This window comes from Sesamum indicum, linkage group LG10 (assembly GCF_000512975.1).
Source record: "Sesamum indicum cultivar Zhongzhi No. 13 linkage group LG10, S_indicum_v1.0, whole genome shotgun sequence".
Taxonomy (NCBI): domain Eukaryota; kingdom Viridiplantae; phylum Streptophyta; class Magnoliopsida; order Lamiales; family Pedaliaceae; genus Sesamum; species Sesamum indicum.
The window spans coordinates 4,417,638-4,437,686 of record NC_026154.1 but is presented as its reverse complement, the minus strand read 5'-3'; the positions used below and the strand labels follow the sequence as shown (position 1 = coordinate 4,437,686).

The 20,049-nt window shown below is 35.2% G+C and overlaps 2 protein-coding genes across 4 annotated transcripts; one reads left to right on the top strand and one right to left on the bottom strand.

The window, feature by feature from the left end:
- LOC105171921 (sulfate transporter 4.1, chloroplastic) lies at positions 1,457 to 12,836 on the top strand. The gene is made up of 17 exons (XM_011093181.2): positions 1,457 to 1,883; positions 1,975 to 2,023; positions 2,298 to 2,499; positions 2,983 to 3,151; positions 6,107 to 6,172; positions 6,265 to 6,372; positions 6,519 to 6,626; positions 6,753 to 6,818; positions 7,188 to 7,248; positions 7,376 to 7,503; positions 7,873 to 7,914; positions 9,166 to 9,282; positions 10,604 to 10,655; positions 11,563 to 11,701; positions 11,819 to 11,907; positions 12,120 to 12,196; positions 12,282 to 12,836. Exons 1-17 carry the CDS (start codon positions 1,581 to 1,583, stop codon positions 12,582 to 12,584), a joined length of 2,079 nt encoding a protein of 692 aa, XP_011091483.1. The 5' UTR covers positions 1,457 to 1,580; the 3' UTR covers positions 12,585 to 12,836.
- On the bottom strand, positions 13,151 to 19,485 carry LOC105171920 (DNA excision repair protein ERCC-1). 3 transcript variants are annotated; one of them, XM_011093178.2, is made up of 10 exons: positions 19,295 to 19,485; positions 17,850 to 18,149; positions 17,598 to 17,682; positions 17,005 to 17,108; positions 15,612 to 15,711; positions 15,456 to 15,532; positions 14,836 to 14,935; positions 14,609 to 14,680; positions 14,454 to 14,522; positions 13,151 to 13,876 (listed from the first exon to the last, which is right to left on the bottom strand). In XM_011093178.2, exons 2-10 carry the CDS (start codon positions 18,122 to 18,124, stop codon positions 13,547 to 13,549), a joined length of 1,212 nt encoding a protein of 403 aa, XP_011091480.1. In that variant the 5' UTR covers positions 18,125 to 18,149; positions 19,295 to 19,485; the 3' UTR covers positions 13,151 to 13,546. The 3 variants fall into 3 exon arrangements, with proteins under 3 accessions (XP_011091480.1, XP_011091481.1, XP_020553203.1); XM_011093179.2 differs by having other exon boundaries at positions 13,151 to 13,864; XM_020697544.1 differs by lacking the exon at positions 17,005 to 17,108.

Genomic DNA, 20,049 nt, shown 5'->3' with positions numbered 1-20,049 from the left:
AAAAAAGTTTATTTATGTCAATACTTGGTGCTATATTTTTTTATTCAAAATAGATAATATTAATAACCATAACAAGATTCGCTTACATACACAACGTTGGATTTAGTACTCTGTGGATTTACGTGGATCGATAATATTTTAGTTTAATAGTTAAGGTTAAAATCGAGATTTTATAAATAAATTTAATATCACAGGTTTGAATTTTATCGGACATGTGGGTATTTGACTTATTTTATATGAGTTACTTTAGTTTGATGTATTAGTTGAACAGATGTATTGCTGAGTGTTTGTCTGGCTTTTTGTGAATTATTATAGTTTATTTGTCATTATTAATTATATTGATGTATTTATTGAATAGAGATTTTGTTAGTGTTTTTTCTACTTTATGTGAATTATCGTAATTTATTTACCGTTAATCATATTGATGTGTTGGTTGAATGGAAACACAGCTCAATATCAAAATGGGGTATTGTAATTTATTTTACTATTATTAGTACTAAGAGCTATGGAATAACTATCTCGACATATATTTTATGAATGGACTAAATTAACCCTCTACGAAATAAAAAATGACGTGTAATTCCAACCAAATTGAACACAGAGCTAAGTAAGAAGGGAGAATAGTCATAGAAGATAAGTAGCCGGATCAAGAAAAAATCAAGTCAAATTTTGCATGTCCATATTACTTTTAAACTTTAAATATTAATATCCAAAATAACAAATCACAATAATTTTGAAATTTTGAAATTAAATAATTCTTAAAATTCATAATTACAACTGCATAAATTAAATTAAATTATATTGTTACATATGATTAAATTAAAGCATTCTAGAATACTTTTGTTAATTTTAATCCAAAGTCTATATATAATAAAATAATATTATTGATGTAATTCAAGTAAGTGTCCAACTGGTATATTTTTAACCAAATTGTGATTGGTCGAACTAAATCATTCAGAGAGTACATATAATACACTTAGTACGTGATTAGTTAGTTTTTTTAAATTATACACCAATCACACTGTAAATGTATTTTATTTGCCATATAATTAATTAGGCCAAAATATTTGCCATAAAGTATCATTTTTTTTGTATTTCCTCCCCTTAAACTTGATTTGTTTATCTTTATTTAAAAGTTCTATCATTTTTTTTATAAATTACTTTTATTTATATTAAAATTGAAATTGGGCATGATTATTTATTTTGATCCAATATTTATTCCATTGTTTTATACTATAAAGTTATGAATTCGAGTTTCACTTACATGCGTATTTATGTGGATAGATTTAATGATCGATTTAATATATTGTTCAATTTTGATATGATAATATAATTACAACTTCTAAAAAGAAAATAGGATGAAAATGAATTTAATCCTAAAATAAAAATTGAAAGAACCCTAAGACAAAGATTTTGACACAATTAAATTTACTAAAAATGCCTAATATGGAATTTGAAAGTCACAATTTCCATATAAAGGACTGAAAGAAACAATTGGTCCATGTTCTTTTCCGCCAATCGGAACAATTTTACTCAGTTGTCCGCACGCGCCACCGGTATTCCCGGCGGCTGCCTACGTTATGGCGGAGATAAGCTACTCCTCGCCCAGCGTCGGTGACCTCTCCTCCTACTCCGCAACCGCGCCGCGACCTGTCAAAATTATCCAGTTACAGCATCCGACCACGTCCACCACCAGCACACCGCCGCAGTCGTCGTCGTCATTTTTGGGGAAATGGAGGGGGAAGATGAAGAGGATGACTTGGGCGGAGTGGATTGAATTGTTCCTACCATGCTACCGCTGGATTCGCACCTACAAATGGCGAGAGTATCTGCAGCCAGACCTCATGTCTGGCATCACCGTCGGCGTCATGCTCGTCCCACAGGTCTAGTCCAACTTTTGGTTGATGATTTAAGTCCTGCCTATTCTTTCTTCTTACTTGTTATTGACAATAACTTGTTGATGTCGAAAAACAGTCTATGTCGTACGCAAAGCTAGCTGGACTTCACCCAATATATGGACTTTGTAAGTTTCCTCTTTGCTCGTGGTGCTATTGTTTGTTTTTGTTGTTCTTATCTTTTTGGTTAGTTAGTTGAGTTTAGCTCTCAATCTTGTTCATGGTGTTCCAGATGTGTGATGCAATCGGTAATTACTAGTTGATGATGCTGTTAGAGTTATTTGCGATGGCTGGTTTTGTTTGCTTTTAAATTGACTAGTTGAGGCGGGATCATGTTGTTCTATTCAGTTATGGATGCATCTATGTGGCTAACTCGACCCACTTTCTGCACTTTTGATTCAGACTCCGGTTTCGTACCTATATTTGTGTATGCTGTTTTCGGGTCGTCTCGCCAGCTTGCTATTGGGCCTGTTGCACTGACGTCCCTTCTGGTGTCTAATGTACTGGGAAGCATTGTTGACTCATCAGAAGCACTATACACCGAGCTTGCGATACTATTGGCACTTATGGTCGGTGTTTTCGAATGCATTATGGGGCTTTTAAGGTGCTGATTCTTGATTCTTTATTCTTCATTTGAATTTGTACATCATTCAATGTAAATCGTGTGCATCAAATCAGTATTTACTGGTTTAACTTTTGCTTCTGATAGGATATCATTTTCTCAACTAGTCACCTTTTTGACATGGTTAAATATTTAAGGAATGTATGATACTAATGGAGTGTTTACTGACCATAGGACTTAATGGATATCATAATAGTGCTTTTTCTGGACTTTTAAGCTTTTGAAGTCAATAGGCTTGCAAACATTAATAGGAAATATGCAGTCAGGCAGATATAGGTCCCAATGTGCAATTTTCTTGAATAACTCAACACAAATTGAGCAAATGTAGAAATGGCAGCAGCAATGAAGTTCTATTCAAATCTCATTGCAAACTGCCAGTTTGATATCTTTTTTTTTTTCTTCTTAACTTTCATTTGATATTTTTCCGTTAACAAAAGTTCTTATAATGATTTTTTCTAAATTTAGGCTTGGATGGCTTATTCGATTCATCAGCCATTCTGTGATTTCTGGTTTTACTACTGCTTCAGCCATTGTGATTGCGTTGTCTCAGGCAAAGTATTTCTTGGGCTATGAGATAGAACGTAGCAGCAAAATTATTCCACTGGCCAAGAGCATTATTCTAGGAGCGGATAAGGTATGTTTGTGGCGAGTGTTATAACCACTGGTTAGGAAGAACTCTGTTCCTCTGTCTCTTTATCTTTGTAAAACTTCAATTGGCACGATTATTTCTCCAATGAATTATTTAATATATAGTTCTCTTTTGGGAAGCATGCATTGTATTATCTTATTTGACTGAAATTATTTTCACTGAAAATATCCCATGTTTTTATCTGCTTTCTTATAGTGAAATGAACGTGCATTACATCTTTAGCTTCATCACTATATGCACATATACTCAATATCATATTTGCCCGAATGAGGTCAAGGAGTTAAGAATTTAGTTTTCTGTATGAACCAACTCGCTCTGGTTTATACCCATTTTATCTACTCGGCATAGCAAGGAAACTCCCTAGGACGCTGATCTGATCAACAAGTCTATTAGAGATGATTAGTACTTTGAGGATTTCTACTTCTAGTAGTTTTCAGATTATTTGCCCTTTGCCTCTTGCAAGCGTCTGCTCCAATATCAGTTTCACACATAAGTTTGTTATGTTGCTGTTCTCGACGTCAAGTAGAGTAGTCATCTATGATCATTCATTTTTGCAAAAAATTATATAACTTTTTGCCATGAAAAGCCAATTGGCAGTGAGGGGAGAGGTAGCCTAGGCTTATATATTGATATGCTCATTTCCTTTATTGAGCCAGTATTATACAAGTGCAGGAAATGAGGGATTTGTCAATGTGATATAAATTATAATCATGATGAACCTTGTCATTATGAATTAGATTAACGATTTGGCTTGACTTTAGGCTCTACTTCCAAGTTTATTCTGTTGAGACCAAATGCTAATTAAGTCCCTCTCATGGCCTTAAATCACTTGAGTGGATATCCTTGATTGGCCATGATTATCACTAGGGATCTTTGTTCGTTCAAGTCTGAAATCCGCCTAGCCGCTTGCCTAATTTATGATATGTTTTGTGTCTCTCTGGCATAAGCAAAATAAAATGGGTTGTAATAGTGCCATCAGTATCTAAGATGATGTTTCAAACTGTTCACGGTATCCTGCATGGGAAGGGAGAAAGTATGCCCTATGTTATTATGACGTGTATATAGAATGCACTAGAGCAAGGCATCAGCTTTGTTTATGGAAAATGTGTGTGGAATTCCCCAAATTTGTCTAGCTCTTCTACTACTACCAGAACATGTTGGGTGTGGTTTATTAAACTTGTGGGTACAAAGAAGTATGGGAGAAAACATGCTGTTGGAAGTTACAGACTGCAACTACAGAAATGAGGCTGGTTGGTGGGTGGCATAAGCGTGTGAAAGAGCAGTGTTCAAAGACATGTTGCTTTGTTCTTCATTATTATGCAACAAGGGTTAATCTTTATATGGAATTAAACAATTCATTGAAATATAAGAAAAGTTCCTGAGGAACATTGCACCTAGTAGGATTACTGTGGAGAAACTTTGAATGGGATACAGCTGAATAATTTATTCTAAAACTAGTTCTGTATTATAGGACTTCAAACAAAAATCAAATTGGAAAAATCCTTACATGAAAAAGTTTGAAATCTGAAAATTACTGGCATATCTGTCTCCCAAATTTCATAAACTGGGGCAAGAGTTAGTTGATTGCTCTAAAATCACCTAGGACTCGCACTCTTTTAACCAAAACTACTTCATGGTCATCACATAACCATCTTGGATCTTCACTTCCTAGATTCATCTCCATAGATGCCACTCTGCCGATCTATGGATAATTTTAAGCCATCATGAGGTACAAGATCTAACTTCTGAATTCCCTGAAACTTTGCTATTTCTAAATGATGCCAATCCAGCTTAGGGTTATGAAGAATATCCCTATTTTCTTCTGTTTTATTAATTGTTTATTTACAGGTATGAACTTCTTAGCCTAAGCTGCAAACTTCTTTGCTGTAGAGGATTAGCTACCGTGGCTATACTGCAAGTGTAATTGTATTACATAAGATTTTCCACATGCCTTGCATCTGACTGCACTTACCAGTTCCAAAAGGGGTATTGAGTCTTGCTTTTTTTGGGTACTTTCAACCTAGAGCTGAGAAACATATTCTAGTTGTAGATAAAGAACCCAGCAAAGCACAACTAAGTTGCAGGTAGAGCATTTTGTGTCAATCACGGCACCAATAGTAAAATGATTTTTATTGTGAAGCTGCATTTGACATGTTTCTCACATTCAATCAGGCTTGCTTTATATTTTAGTTTATGCATAGGTGATCATTAAATAAATTGAACATCAGAATTATAGAATAGTTGTAGTTCACACCTTCCATTACAATTTTTATGATGCAAGAAGCCTGGTTTGTTTAAGTAGACAATTGTGCCCAGTCAAAAAAACTTGGAAACCAAGTTCCGCATTAGAGGTTGCCAAGATGTTTATATTTAATTGCTTTGTAAAAGGAAATTCTTTCATCTTATTTTGGATATCTAGAAGATAATTTGTACACTTAGCTTCTGATTTGTTTTTGGAAATATTTCCACGATTAGAAAAGTGCCAAAAGATATTGCAACCTCTTTTTGCTTCTTCCTTTCCTTAAAGCTCATATTTAGATTTTGCAGTCTCTACCTGCAAGGCCCTAGAGAGAAACATGTTGATTTACCTATGAAACAGGAAAGCAAGTCATCCTACTTTTATCTTTAAAGCTATAAGGGTCAATTATGTTGTGGTAGTCTCTACATAATCTAAAATCTCGAACAAGATAAACAACTAAAAACGGAGTCCCTTGTTATCCCATGGCTCTATATTCTAAATGAAATTATGACCCTTTATCTCTATTTGTTTTCTTTCTTAGTGGATGATGGATAGCCACCAATATGCACTTTTTCAAGTTTCAATAGACAGATATATGCCTTGATTTATGTTTATTGTTATGTTTCATTTGTTGTTTTATGCTAGCTTGCTATTCTAACTATGAATTTCATCTTTACTCTTGTTTCTTCTTTTGTCTTTAGTTCTTATGGCAACCTTTCGTCATGGGCTCTATCATATTAACTATCCTTCTGACCATGAAGCATTTGGTAAGTCTTCTGTTAGCTTTAGGTCAAGTATCTGCTTTTCAGTGTTTGTGCCTCTTTATTTTGAAAATGCTTTGGCTAATCTTTGTTTACAGGGAAATTCTAGGAAATCTCTGCGGTTTTTACGAGCATCTGGTCCCCTTACAGCTGTAGTTCTGGGTACAACCTTTGCGAAAGTGTATCATCCATCTTCAATTTCGTTGGTGAGGACTCCATTAATTGATGAGCAGTCCCGATATAGAACAGTAAAGAATAGTCTGAATAATTAGTTACTGTCTTAAACTGTCACTCCGAAGAATTTAGGGTGAATAGATTTAGCTATTTGTAAAGCTTTTTGCTGCTATTCTAGGTTGGTGAAATACCTCAAGGGCTGCCAAAGTTTTCCGTCCCAAAGGAATTTGGGTATGTACAGTCTTTGATTCCTACAACAGTTCTCATTACTGGGGTGGCAATTTTGGTAAGAGAAAATAATAATCATTTGACATCCAATATTACTCTATTTCTACAACTTATGCCTAGCACTTTTTGTTAATTACATGCATTCTTTTGGTCAAGGGATTGATGAGCATTTTTTATGTGATAGGAATCTGTGGGGATTGCCAAAGCACTTGCAGCGAAGAATGGATATGAGTTGGATTCCAATCAAGAGGTCTGTTTTCATTGAATTTAACTCTACTGCTCTTTAAATTACTGCATTTTCATATTCCTTTCAGTGGAACAAAGGAGAAGGCTCCTTTCTATGATTATACTCTCTGAAAGTGTATGAGTAGTTATCATTGACTGGGTCTGTTGAGCAACAAGGGCTCTGGACTTGGTTACGAGGTGGATGGACCTGGTTAAACATGTCACATGACTTCTATATATATGCATCCAACTTGAACTTGTATAAATAAATTAACACATTGCAATATGGTGCATTCTTCTATTCATTTGGAATCTCATAATTATAATAGTATTTGATATTGAAATGGGAATTATTCGCGGATATACTGTTTTACATGTGATTTGTTTCTGGCAGTTATTTGGCCTTGGCGTGGCAAATATTGTTGGCTCTTTCTTTTCAGTCTACCCTACAACTGGTGAGTTTTCTTTTCCAAGCCAACAAGCTGCTTTCTGTGGTGGCTCAGATAGTGATGCTTGTAAATTGCATAGAGCATACTCCAGTAGGCTTCTGAAATTTCTTCTTTGCAATTCTCGTTGATGCAGGATCGTTTTCTAGGTCAGCCGTGAATCATGAAAGTGGAGCCAAAACTGGTTTATCTGGAATAGTTATGGGAATTATTATGGGATGTGCACTTCAATTCCTGACCCCATTGTTTGAGTATATACCCCAGGTTGATACGAAGACTTTCTATTTCTTTTGCTGTTGATGTTATTATATGAGTGAGGTGCTAACTGAATATCTTGGGAGACTAGTCTAGTTGACCTTCTTCATTATAATTTAGAAATTTGTGTTCGTCGTGCCATGGTTTAGTCTCTGGGCTTCCGAAAGCACGTTTCCAAAAGCTTCCACTCTATGGTGCATAAGATCCTAGCAATTGTATGAAGCCAATATGGCATAGTTTCTTGGAACCTCGCAAGTATACTTTAGTTTAGAATATTTGAAATAGCAGTGCAGCTAGAGTTATTTTTGTTTCTGATTGTTAACTTAGTTTGTATTTTGTTAATAATTCCATTTTCCTTCATTCCCTGTCTCTTTGCAGTGTGCTCTGGCAGCCATTGTAATTTCTGCTGTTATTGGACTGGTGAGTTGTACTATTGTTTTGAAAAATATACAGGGGACGCACTCAGGCTTTTTTACTGTTGAAACTATTCTGTTTGCCTTCTGTATGGTTGGTCGAGGATTTGGATTTGGAGAGAACATAGACTTTCAAGTGAATGGTTGAAAATTTAACCTAATGAGAGCGAGGGAATTTTTAAACAAATTGTTGTGGATTTCTTGGAAAATTCAGTCAAAACTGGCACAATTTCTTTTTGTAAATTAAGCAGAACAGGCTTGTGCAGTTCATTCTTTTTTACTTGAGTTAATGTAATGTGCCTAGCTTAGGGGTTTGGCATGGCCCCACATTTGTTAATCCAATCCTGATGAAAAAACTATTGCAGAGGCGGTTTATCTGACCTCCAGATTTAGTAGGAGAGTTCACATTATGTATGAGGATAAAATATTCTATCTGACCTGTCCATAAAATTGATATGGCCTACACTGTTTTTTCCGGCAATATTATCTATTGCATTCACAAAGCACCTTTCTTGATGAGATAGACTGTGCAAGTTCAAAGGCTTCTGTAGTTGTTGAGCTGTTATTATGATCTTAAAGAGTATATGATTTAACTGTTTGTTTGACTTAGTAGTTCATTGACATAAGTGAGAGTGGATTGATGAATGAATTGTTACATTACATGCATATTCTAAGGAAGGAACTGAGGGGTTCAAAGAATTATTTGATTATTTATAAAGAATAGACTGGTGAATTAACAACATCATCTTGCTTATTTGCAATTTCAAATATTGGTTTCCACTATGGTACTAAACAGAGTCCGGTTTTCAGGAGTCCACACTTATGAAAAATGAAAAAATGCATGTATCATCAGCCATCACTTGTTCCCAAGTTGACCTTTCAGTCAAGTTGACTGTCAAATGCCCCCTTTGAGACTTTTTTTGGATTAATTGTAGTTCGTTTTTTTTCTTTTACAAGGCTTATAATGGTTATTACCTTGCTTTTATCCTATGAAAGTGTGTGGATTTTCAAATGAATAGTCTTTCATTTTGGGTGAAGTTCTTTTGGTGTCTTGTTAAAACCCATTTCTAATGGGCATGGACTCATGATGGATGGTTGAAGCTTGTCTAAAATCTAAACTCTGACTCCTTATGATGATTGTTATTTGATGAATAATTCTCTTCACTAAATTAAGTAGATGGAAGATAATTGTGTATTGTTTTTGTTTCTTCTGATAGAAACATTTGTTATCTATTATTATACACTTCATTGTTTTCAGGTGGATTATGATGAGGCTACTTTCTTGTGGCATGTGGATAAGAGAGACTTTCTCCTCTGGACCATTACCTGCACTGTTACCTTGTTCCTTGGCATTGAGATTGGTGTCCTTGTTGGTGTACGTATAGATATCATATTTGATGATTTCTGGAAATAATTGGAAGTCTGATCACCGGTTCCTTGTTTTTCTTTTTATTACCATTTGTGGTAGATTTTCCTTGTAGTAATGATTCTTATTTCTTAACACTAGATCTGCCGCATATGCATAAATGGAAGTACTCCTCCAAGGACTAGGATACCATAAAAACTTATATTTTTAAAATGATTATATGGAAGAGAGTGGATTATTGGGACAATGAAAAAGAACTTATTTACTCGCATCATTTCTGTCAAATTAAATCTCTTTAAAATTCAGATTGCTGTAATATCATGTAACCTTCTAGAAACAGCCATTTGCTTTGCCACATTTTTAGTAGATCATTTTCATTGACATAATTTTTTGCTTTTAAAGTGTATACAGTGTTACTACATTGCTGTTAAAATAAAAAGAAAAATTTTAAGCTCAAAATTTTGGCTATTCTGAATGCCATAGAGTATCTAATAATTTAAGGAGAAATATTTATGAGTTTAAAATCTACTTTATTCCATGGAATTGATAGAGCATCCCTGAAGATGAAGAACCGAGTAGCTACTTCTTAAACCTTGTGTACTTCTCTCATGCCATTAGAACTCATTTGGAACAATTGTTTTTGCTCCTTCCTTTCTCCTTTTTGATTTTCTATGTAACATCTTCCGCATTGGTTTTATTTCTAGAAGTTTTTTTTATCTTTTCAAAAACCTCTCACATAGATAAACATAGCCACGAGCATGTCTATAATACAGTATAAAAATCTTTTGTCCTGCAATTGTTTGTAATAACTTGATTGTGTCCCATTTACATGGGTTTGCCATAAATTTCATTAACCATCTTAAGACACATTGTTAAACTGTGACCAAGTTAATAGATCGAAACAGATATCCCACATTTCATTTGCTTTTGAGCATGCTTTCAGTTAGAACCTGCTCAATCCATAGAGAAATGTTTATTATGCTTTACACGTAGAAAGATTATTAATATCTCAAGTTTAGTTTTGGGCTATCGTCTTCTCTGTCTACATCTTTTTATATTCTACCCTAATTGTTTCTTCTGTCCTAGATTATTAATATCTCAAGTTTAGTTTTGGACTATCGTCTTCTCTGTCTACATCTTTGTATGTTCTACCCTAATTGTTTCTTCTATTCTAGCAATAGTTCGTTGTTATGTATATTGGTAGCTTATGTGCCGGATAATTAATTGCACTCCATTATGTTTTAAAATCTAACTCTTGTGCAGGATGTTTTTGCTTATATTAATTTCCATGTACTATTTTTCTTATTGCTTCCCCTCAATTGGTATTTAGGTTGGTGTTTCACTTGCTTTTGTCATCCATGAATCAGCGAATCCACATATTGGTAAGTCTTGCTCTAATTCACAAGGATGTGCTATGCAGTTATAGTGAAAGCTATATCTATATTTGGTAATCTAGATGTGGAATACACCTTACCTCCATTCATATTTGGCTTCTTATTTTCAATGTACAGTCCTCTATTAATTCTTTGTTCCTAGCTCCCAAATTTTTGGGTTATGAAGTATTGTTTATCAGAGCTATATTTGCCTTCCGATCCTAGCTGTAGGAACATGTGGCCCTTGTGCAAGTTTAGCCAAACCATGAGTTGAAGCTACTGTCTGTATACAAAATCATTACTAGAACTAGCAATACAAGCTGCAGTTTGTGGTTATTTTCTCTCCTGAACTGGGCTCTCTTGAATCTTGTGTAACCAAGTGAATGTGCAAGCCGCTTCTTTATCTTTCCTATTGCAATGTTTCCACTGAACTTCCATTGCCCTCGTTACTTAGTTCCAAGTTGCCTAAACTTATTTAGATGATCATATGAATTTTTACATCTAATCACATGTTTTTGAATCCAATATGATGTTAGATATTATTTTTCAAATAAACTCCTAATATTTTTGGACAAATAAGACCCATGAAGTTATGAGATGTTTTCAGTTAACGAGGATAATGTTGCATATGTACATTATCAAGCTAAAGGAGTTTATTACATCTTAAAAGATAGTCGGGGGTTCCTTACTTTGTCTAAGGAGCTTTAAACTCCACCAAACATTATGAAGTATGTTATCAGCTCTAAAACTTTTATAAGATGGTCAAACACACCCTAAGTTGTGTACTTTGCAGTTTTTCTGTTGGTCGGTTTTGGTTTGTTGATAGATTGTTTTCTAGTAGAGGAACTCTGAAACTGGTTTTGGTATTGTTTCATGGTTTGTTTACTTGTTGCGCTCCATATAATTTGTTTTGCAGCTATCTTGGGACGGCTGCCTGGCACTACTGTATATAGAAACATCCAGCAGTATCCAGAAGCATATACATACAATGGAATAGTGATTGTTCGGATTGATGCACCAATCTATTTTGCCAATATAAGTTACATCAAGGACAGGTGAGAATAAGCTTTTCCATTAGATTAAATTGCAGGAACATTGTTAAAAATTAATTCCTCCACCATATTCATCTCGTATTTTAATGAACTCTCATGCCATCCAAATTCTGTTCCTAGGCTCCGAGAATATGAAATTGAATCTGATGGATCTAGACGACGTGGCCCTGAAGTCACAAGAGTTCATTTTGTAATAATCGAGATGGCTCGTGAGTCACAATCTATAACTTGTCTAGTTTGTCAAGTATTTTAGCTTGCAATGACTTTGTTTCCCTGTTGTCATCTACTTGAATTTGACTTGTGAAAATCAGTTTCTCTGAACTTCTAACATCAGCTAGACTCATTGGTTAACTGAAAATAATGTACGTTCCCTGATTGCATCTCTTGTTTGTATATTTTACTAATCAGTCTTTTCTATCAGCCACCACTTACATAGACTCTAGCGCCGTTCAAGCTTTCAAAGACTTGCATCAGGAATACAAATCAAGGAACATTCAGGTGCGCAGCCAAGAATTCACAAATAATGTGTATCATGATCATTTAGATATATCTCACCGTAACATTTTGGTTTAAAAATTTCTAGATTGCTATTTCCAATCCAAATGGGGATGTCCTGCTGACCCTAACAAGATCTGGGGTGGTCAATCTAATAGGCAGAGAATGGTATTTTGTTCGAGTACATGATGCTGTCCAAGTTTGTCTGCAACATGTTCAGAGATTAAACGAGTCCCCTAGGACCCAGTCGTCGTTGCTGGAAAATAAATCAAGCCTTTTCCAGAGAGTACTGAGACAGAGACAAGAGGAAGTGTCTCTCTCTCAGTTGGAGTCAGGTAACAGGGAAATTGATACCAGTCATCTGGAGCCCCTATTGTCAAAGAAGGCCTGAAGAACTCATTCTTGTGCTCTTTGTATTATCAAGTTTGGCTATGGCTATGTATGTATAATTGTGTATCCATTGTTTGAATTCACTGATTATGATGTATGTTGCTGTAATTGTATTCATATTGATTGTAGTACGGATGGGCTGATCTGTTTCAACCATCCAAGTGTTCATATGGTACTTCCGTTTTTGTTCTATAATGGTGCTTTCTGGTAAAACAGATGTGGAATAATAATTCTATTGTTCTTTTGGATCTCAGCTTCAAATTCTAGACTCAATAAAATTTTTACAATTTTGTAGCAGTAGAAGGGTTAAGTACAAACATATCCCCGTATACGTAACTTATACCTAAACCACCTAATCAACTTGCCAATTTGTCATTCAACTATTTTGAGAGAAAGTACTTGTAGTGATATACAAAAACAAGGGCCATAAATATCTTTTTGAAGCATAAATATTAATATTTTCAATGACCTAAAAGAAGATCAATTATCATCACATGCATAATTTTTAAACTTTATATAACAAACATAATACAAGAATAGGGGCTATTTACATATGAAAACAAAAGAAAATAAGAACTGGAACTATGTTAGACTGCGTAATCCACACAAATGATACTTCTACATCAGTGGTACCAACATGTATAAAAGCACAAGTACACTGAACTACATGCTCACAAGCTTAACATGCATTTCCTTTATAAAAGTCACAGATGACATAAATCAGAAGAGTGCTCCAATGTCAGGATTGCCTCAGTGGTTTGTAATCCATTTTATCTGGGAAAAAGAAGCAAATTTCAGTCATTGGTCATATGCTAATATACAATACGACCCAGAGAACCAATATCTATGATTTATCGGTGTGAGAACAACTTGTACTTGATAAACGTGTCGTCTCGAAAGCTACCATTTTCCTGAACATGACTCGCCATGGTGCATTAACTTCATTTTCATGAATAAGATGAACTAACATGCATAGTCGTCCTTTTTATCAATTTGTTGAGCAGCGACAGTCTTCTCTTCCTTTTTATCTTGCACTATGGTATTGCTCTTTTTACCAATTGCACAGGGATACTTCGCGAATGCAGCCTTCAGTGCAGATCTTACACTTACTTCTGCTTCTTTCTTTTGCCGTTTGCTTGCATCTAGAGTTTCCTTCTCATCCTCATTTCTTTCACTTTCAGATGTATGTCCATGGTTATCAATGGGATTTTCAGAAACAGGTGCATGGTTGGGAACTGCACGCTTGAATGGCTCATGGAAAGTGTCGTACAAGCGTTTTACCTGCACAATCATCTGGTCAAATGTACTTCCACAATTATGAGGAGAAAATGATGGGTAATAGTAAATGAAAGATAAATACAGGAATCGTCATGCAACCACATAAATAGTAATATAACTGCAAAAAAGAATACAATAAAAATGTTGACATTGTGATCCTGTTCTACACACAGTAAAAATGGCATATGAATATAGCATACTAATGCATCCACATGAACAATAATATAATTGTCAAAACAGATGCAATAACTAACTGGCAATATGGCCTGGTTCAGCCAGAGTAAAGAGTTTACAGAAAGCTATTCGAAATGTGGTTCTTTTGCAACATGTTCAATCAGTACAATGTCTAAGATTCACATAGCTAATCTCCAGAAAGCATGAGAACAAGGATTTGCAGAAATGACTTGATATTTTCACAAAAGATTTACCTGTAACCCCACAAAAAAAGAATTACGACTAAACTTTACAGAAACAGCGATAGATCAAGTACAATCACCAAACTCCGTGAGATTACACTGAACAGGAACTTGCCTCAAATACTAAGCTGCCCAGCAAATAAACTTTTATCATAGACAAAAACAATGAAATTTACCTTTCTTTCTCCTATGCCAGGGCAACGAGCTAAATCTTCCATTGACGCATCCATGATATGAGAAAGAGACTGGAGTAGTAAAATTAGCTTCAGTATAATGGAAGGAAGTTACTGGCAAACAATAATGCACTGTACAATACAAATAACAGGCTTACCCCAAATGTAGACCCAAGAGTGACAACATCGGTCTTGTTAACATGTCGTACTGCTGTAAGTGCATGGTTTAACTATGATAGAAGAAAAATTGAATTCTGGTTAGATCATTTTACCAACAATTTGACACAATTAAGTTACCAAGTTCTTTGATGTAGGTCACTGATTCTACCATGAACCTCTCAATAAAAGAGTTGATTGCTGACCAAAAATTATATAAGAGTTATACCCGTGATTGGTAGTCCATATCCATTTGGCCCTGAATAAGATCAGCAGATTTATTTTCATAAACTTTAATGGTCTCCAAGTACCGACCGCATTCTTCCAAGCTAAACAAAAATGCCCAAACCAGTTAGCAACAGAAAACAATAGCTATTAATGGATGACAGAAAATAAAAGGAAAAACAAAATTTAACATTTTAAGGCTTTCCATGTGTGGTAAGCAGAAAACAGCTGCAACCAATTTCTTGCAGAGTGGTTTACCAGTTCGTCTTTTCCTACCCATCCAAAAAGCATATGGAACTGGCGAGAAGTTTTCAACAATCAATTTTCTCAAAAAGCCATTTTCCTTTGGCTCCCCATACAAAAATTGAAAATCTATTAGCTTATCGTTCGTATTAGTGAGTCCAATAGGTAGTCTCCTGTGTACTTATCCTGGCAGTCAGAAAAGCTTTTCAGAATTCACACAACTGAAGAAGGCTATGCCAAAAATGTCAGGCTCATATATCTTTGTTTCCCCATCAGCAAGCAAAACTAAAGAATGACGAAGAGCCAATTATAATAATTTACTATATACCATCTTATTGCTCCTAGAATTATGAAATGTATTACTCAGAGAAAAAAAGATACCTCCAACCACATAAAAGAGTGCAGTCATGAAGTAGAGCTGTTTTTGTGACTTCAAGTAAGGGCTTAACAACATCTTCCTGATACCGACAGTGAGAGAATTAGAGAACGGAACAAAGATTAAGTCATATAAGCTGATAGATTTTTTTGAAGGCTTACCACATCAACATGGCACAATACAACACGAAGCTTGAAGTTCTTCTGCAATTCCCTTATCCGAAAATACAGGTAATCTGGGTGTAGAAGATGATATCGGAGACTGAAACGAACAGAACAAATCCTTAGGATGTTGATAACGTTCATGTTAAATTTCATGAGTCATGCAAGAGGATCACTTCGCAAACCAAATACACGACCGAAAGCTACACCTAAATCTGAGTTCCAATGCCACAAGCTCCACTAAGGCATGTGATTATTTCACCATGACATGTTAATGGTATGAAGCTGGGTGACGAAGCATCAGAAGCAAGGGAGATAACTATTTACTTTTTGAATGCTAAATAAGCAACTATCAAGCAAACCATGCAAAATATAGCAAAAGGTGGAAGTATGAGGGAAGACATTGCAATTCACACAATGTCGCACAAACCACAACTCTTGGGGCATAAGCCCCAGAATTTTGATAGCATAATGATTCAGGATAAAATTGACAGGATGCTTTAAAATTCACGAATGCAAAATATTATCAGGAGTTGAAGGGCGGAAGAGCAAAACAATAACAAGGTTATTTACAAAAACAGTGTGGAAGAGCAAAACAATAATAAGGTCATTACAAAAACAGTAGGGCATATGTTTACACAAAAACTATGGAAACAGAAACACAACACTGGACTCAATAAAGATATGGAATTTCAAGAAATGAATGAGATTTTTGTTTTGCAAAAAATTTACAGGCATTCTCCCAGAAGTATAAATAGCTTAAAGATCAGGCCAGGTTCCATATAATTTTGTCAAAAAATAAGAGAAACCCTCAAGAATCTTAGTAGGCTCAAAGCCAACAAATATAGAGAGAAAACCACTATGAAGAAACTCATCAATTTTTTCAATTTCTCACTTGAGATGGTTATTAGCTGAGAAAGCAGAAGTCAGACTACTACAGCTGGCTTTATGATGTTAAAAAAATTATTGCAATTGCATTGGAATGTCTCTTTGGTTTTTTAAAGTTAATCCGCCTTTTGAGAATCAACTTATCACGCATAACCACGTCCCTCATGTAATCCAAGGTATAGGGAACCAGCGCAATCCAACTTATGCCCTTCATCATCCCACCAAGGCCAAATATTAGATGTTCATGCCCTTGGTCACATTTTGAGACATGTACTGAGGATGACTTCTAACACAATGGTCCGAAGAGATTCTTAACTTAAACTCCATCGAAGAATCATTGAAGGAAAAATAAATGTACATATCTCAACAATAACAAATAGCGACTAATCTAAAGAACATTGGTGTTCTCCAACCACCCCAGACCAGACAAAAGTTTGACTTCCAACATATAAAATCCTATAATTGGTTAGACACTAACTGAAATTAAATAAGTCAAACTTCAAACCTCAAGTAAAGAGCACAAGCATTCTGGCCCAACAAGTAGTCACAAACAATATCGGCAAAAGCCCATCGAACATTCCTTATATGTTTCAGTAAAGGGTTCCCCTTCTGCATTACAAGACAAACAAAACAATACTTTAAAATCATTTCATCAAGTTTGTAAAACCGGCCTTATTTCAGGTTCAGGGAAGTAGAAGGCAAGGTCAGCAATCTACTCCATTTTGAACTTCAAACGTTAACAGTTTAACAATTCAAGAAGCCAAACTAAATGGATTTAGCATACAACATCTAGCAGCCATCAATTCCATGGCCAGAAATAAGATTTTTCAAGTGCAGATGCATATCCTCAACGGTCGCTCTCATTCATCATTGCTAGCTAACCTTCACTTACCACATTGCTAATCCGACAAATTTGTTAACATATGACCAAATACATAGTCAAAACTTAGTTGCTTACTTTACCAGCTACATTTAGCCATTTGAGCTATCTACTCCGATTGGTATCTCTAAGTTAAAAATTTGTTACCAAATGCATAGACATGCATTAGTTCCCATAACGATAGGACCAAAGAGTGCTGCAAATATGCAATAACTGACCTGTCTATGGCTGACAAGTATGGAATTCCGACTCCCACCAGCTGAAGAAACTGATGTAGATGGAACTTCAGACTGAACAATTTGTCTACCCCAGTATAAATAGCCATCAATATGACGTCAATCCAAACATAAAACATTGCTCTGTAGAAAGAGCCCATATAATCGTACACACACACACAAATAGTATGTATAGATATATGTGTGTATATATATATATATATATTTAGAGAGAGATAGAGAAAGCACCAGGACCTTGGAGGGTGCGCTTGAGAAGGTGAAGGGGAAACTTCGGAGGGTTGAGAGGGAGATGGAGGCGGTGGAGTTGTGTAAAATTCAGTGTTCTTGATGAAATTGAAGGCCTGAGAAAAGGATGGGGAAGGATTGAAGAGAGAATGCTGCGTTGTCTTGGGTTCAGAGCCCTCGACCACTTCTTCATAAGATGGTATTCTTATGACGAACGATGTATCGTTCTGTTTCTCATTGTCGTTTTTTTGTTGCCTGTTTTCAGGGCCGCCGCTGTTTTCCATTTCATTCCTCTGCTTTCTTCATTCCCTGAATTTTGAATTTTATTAAATGTTCTTTGCATTCCAATTGAATTATTGAAAAGCAGACCCAGTCAATGTACTTAATTTGTGCATTTGAATAAAACTAATGTAAATATTTTTAAACCCTCTGACTATACTTTCGTAAACGATGCAACTGAATTGTAGCGGAACTTGTTGGATTGGGGAGAAAGTACAGATAAAGTGACACTGCAATTATGTTGAGAAGGCGGATAACCAGAAATTACATTGATACAATGAACAAGACATAGTTTGTCGCGTTTCATGATCAATGAAAGATAAAAGTACAATTGTCAAATTGACCCCATAAGACAATAGAGACCAAAACTTGGTCTGCCCCCTAAGAACTAAGCTCAGAAGCAAAATTACAATAGGAAAATGTGTTCTGACCTAAAGCTTCATCTTATACCAAATTGTGAAGCATAAAACAAATCAAGTATCATGCCAATTCTTGTAGGATATACCACAGCTGTAATTCATTCACAGTTTCATAATGTGGACAATAAGTTAGATCTTTCCTGAACAGAAAAAGGAATTTCATGATGAATCAGAGATAAACACTGAGATTGTGAAATCTGACCATCATAAGTATGAGGCAGAAGAAGACCTGCTATTTAGCTTAGTTTTTGTTACAACATGAGGCAACAACTATGACCATCATGATACAAAATTTATGTATTCTAACAAAATTCTCAGTAGGAAAGTAAAATATAACTGATATTTTGACACGACCCAGATTCCCAGCTAGTAAGAACATATCGCACTTATATTTCTCACATGCCAGAACAAATGGACGAACTTGCCGTTTATTGATGAGAGGAGCAACACAAATGGGTTCTTTTACATATATATCGGCAACATAAATACTTCCAGTAAATTTAGCCATCAAGTACAGAAATTTTCAGCAAATTCTAACTGATTTCAGTGCATAATCTCCAAAGAGAAAAACAGTCCATAAAACCACTTCCAAAAGCTCTTACTAAATACACTAAGTACAGAAAAACCTAGTCTTGTAGAGATTTCTTAAAAAACAAGGAATAAAATGAAATGAATTCACCAACCTTGAGGATATTTATTATATTTCAAAACTTTTCAGCGCATTTGTATCTAATTTTAATAAAGAAGCCATAGTACCTCGTTGAAGGCTCTGTCAGCAACGGCGAAGGAGCGGTGACGGGATCGGACGTAGCTCGGAGGAGGAACGCGGGAAAGAAGACGATATTTTTCTGAATAAGTAAAAGGAGAAAGATGTTAATTGAATAAACCCCCTTGATATGGAGAATGGGGGGAAACCCCAAGCCCATGTTTACTTGCAATGATCAGGTTGTATATACAATTCAATTTCAGTAGATGGGCCTGCCAGAATTTCACTGTAGCACTTATTACAATTCATCCCTCATTTGTTGTTGTGCAGAAACAACGTAGGCAACAGATTAAGCTGAAAGGTTGGTTTGGTCGTTTGTAGTTCATGGGCTAGTTTATTGACTTCTTTTTCTTTTTTACAGATTATTGTGGTGCTTATGCTAAATTTTTATTATTTTAGGATGGGATTATTGTTATATATTTACATTTATTTTGAGTATTGTTTTTTTTATTATTATTTATATTGTATTTTTTGAAATTAATATATTGGTACATGGTATAGAAACGTCTTTGTTGGATAGTAACTACATCAGGTCCATAATCTTTTGACGAAATAAGGTTGGTTTTGTAGTGTTACATTTTATCCTGTTAAATAGACCTAGTGTTTTTTGGTCATGGTTCATGGGAACCATAAACAACATCAGAAAAATAATATCAGAAATAATACAAGTATAAATAAAAGCGTACGCTCGACAGTATACGCCTTGCGCAACTCGGCACTTAACACTAGAACTTCCTCAAGTTTC

What these genes read in the sequence shown, in the direction of transcription:
- LOC105171921 (XM_011093181.2), top strand. Translation starts at nt 1,581, where the DNA reads ATGGCGGAGATAAGCTACTCCTCGCCCAGCGTCGGTGACCTCTCCTCC. An exon ending in TTCTGACCATGAAGCATTTG is followed by an intron (nt 6,173 to 6,264) that starts GTAAGTCTTCTG and finishes CTTTGTTTACAG; the next exon opens with GGAAATTCTAGGAAATCTCT. An exon ending in TGTTTGAGTATATACCCCAG is followed by an intron (nt 7,504 to 7,872) that starts GTTGATACGAAG and finishes GTCTCTTTGCAG; the next exon opens with TGTGCTCTGGCAGCCATTGT.
- LOC105171920 (XM_011093178.2), bottom strand. Translation starts at nt 18,124, where the DNA reads ATGGAAAACAGCGGCGGCCCTGAAAACAGGCAACAAAAAAACGACAAT. An exon ending in TCTCAAGCGCACCCTCCAAG is followed by an intron (nt 17,683 to 17,849) that starts GTCCTGGTGCTT and finishes ATACTGGGGTAG; the next exon opens with ACAAATTGTTCAGTCTGAAG. An exon ending in ATATGGACTACCAATCACGG is followed by an intron (nt 14,681 to 14,835) that starts GTATAACTCTTA and finishes CTTCTATCATAG; the next exon opens with TTAAACCATGCACTTACAGC.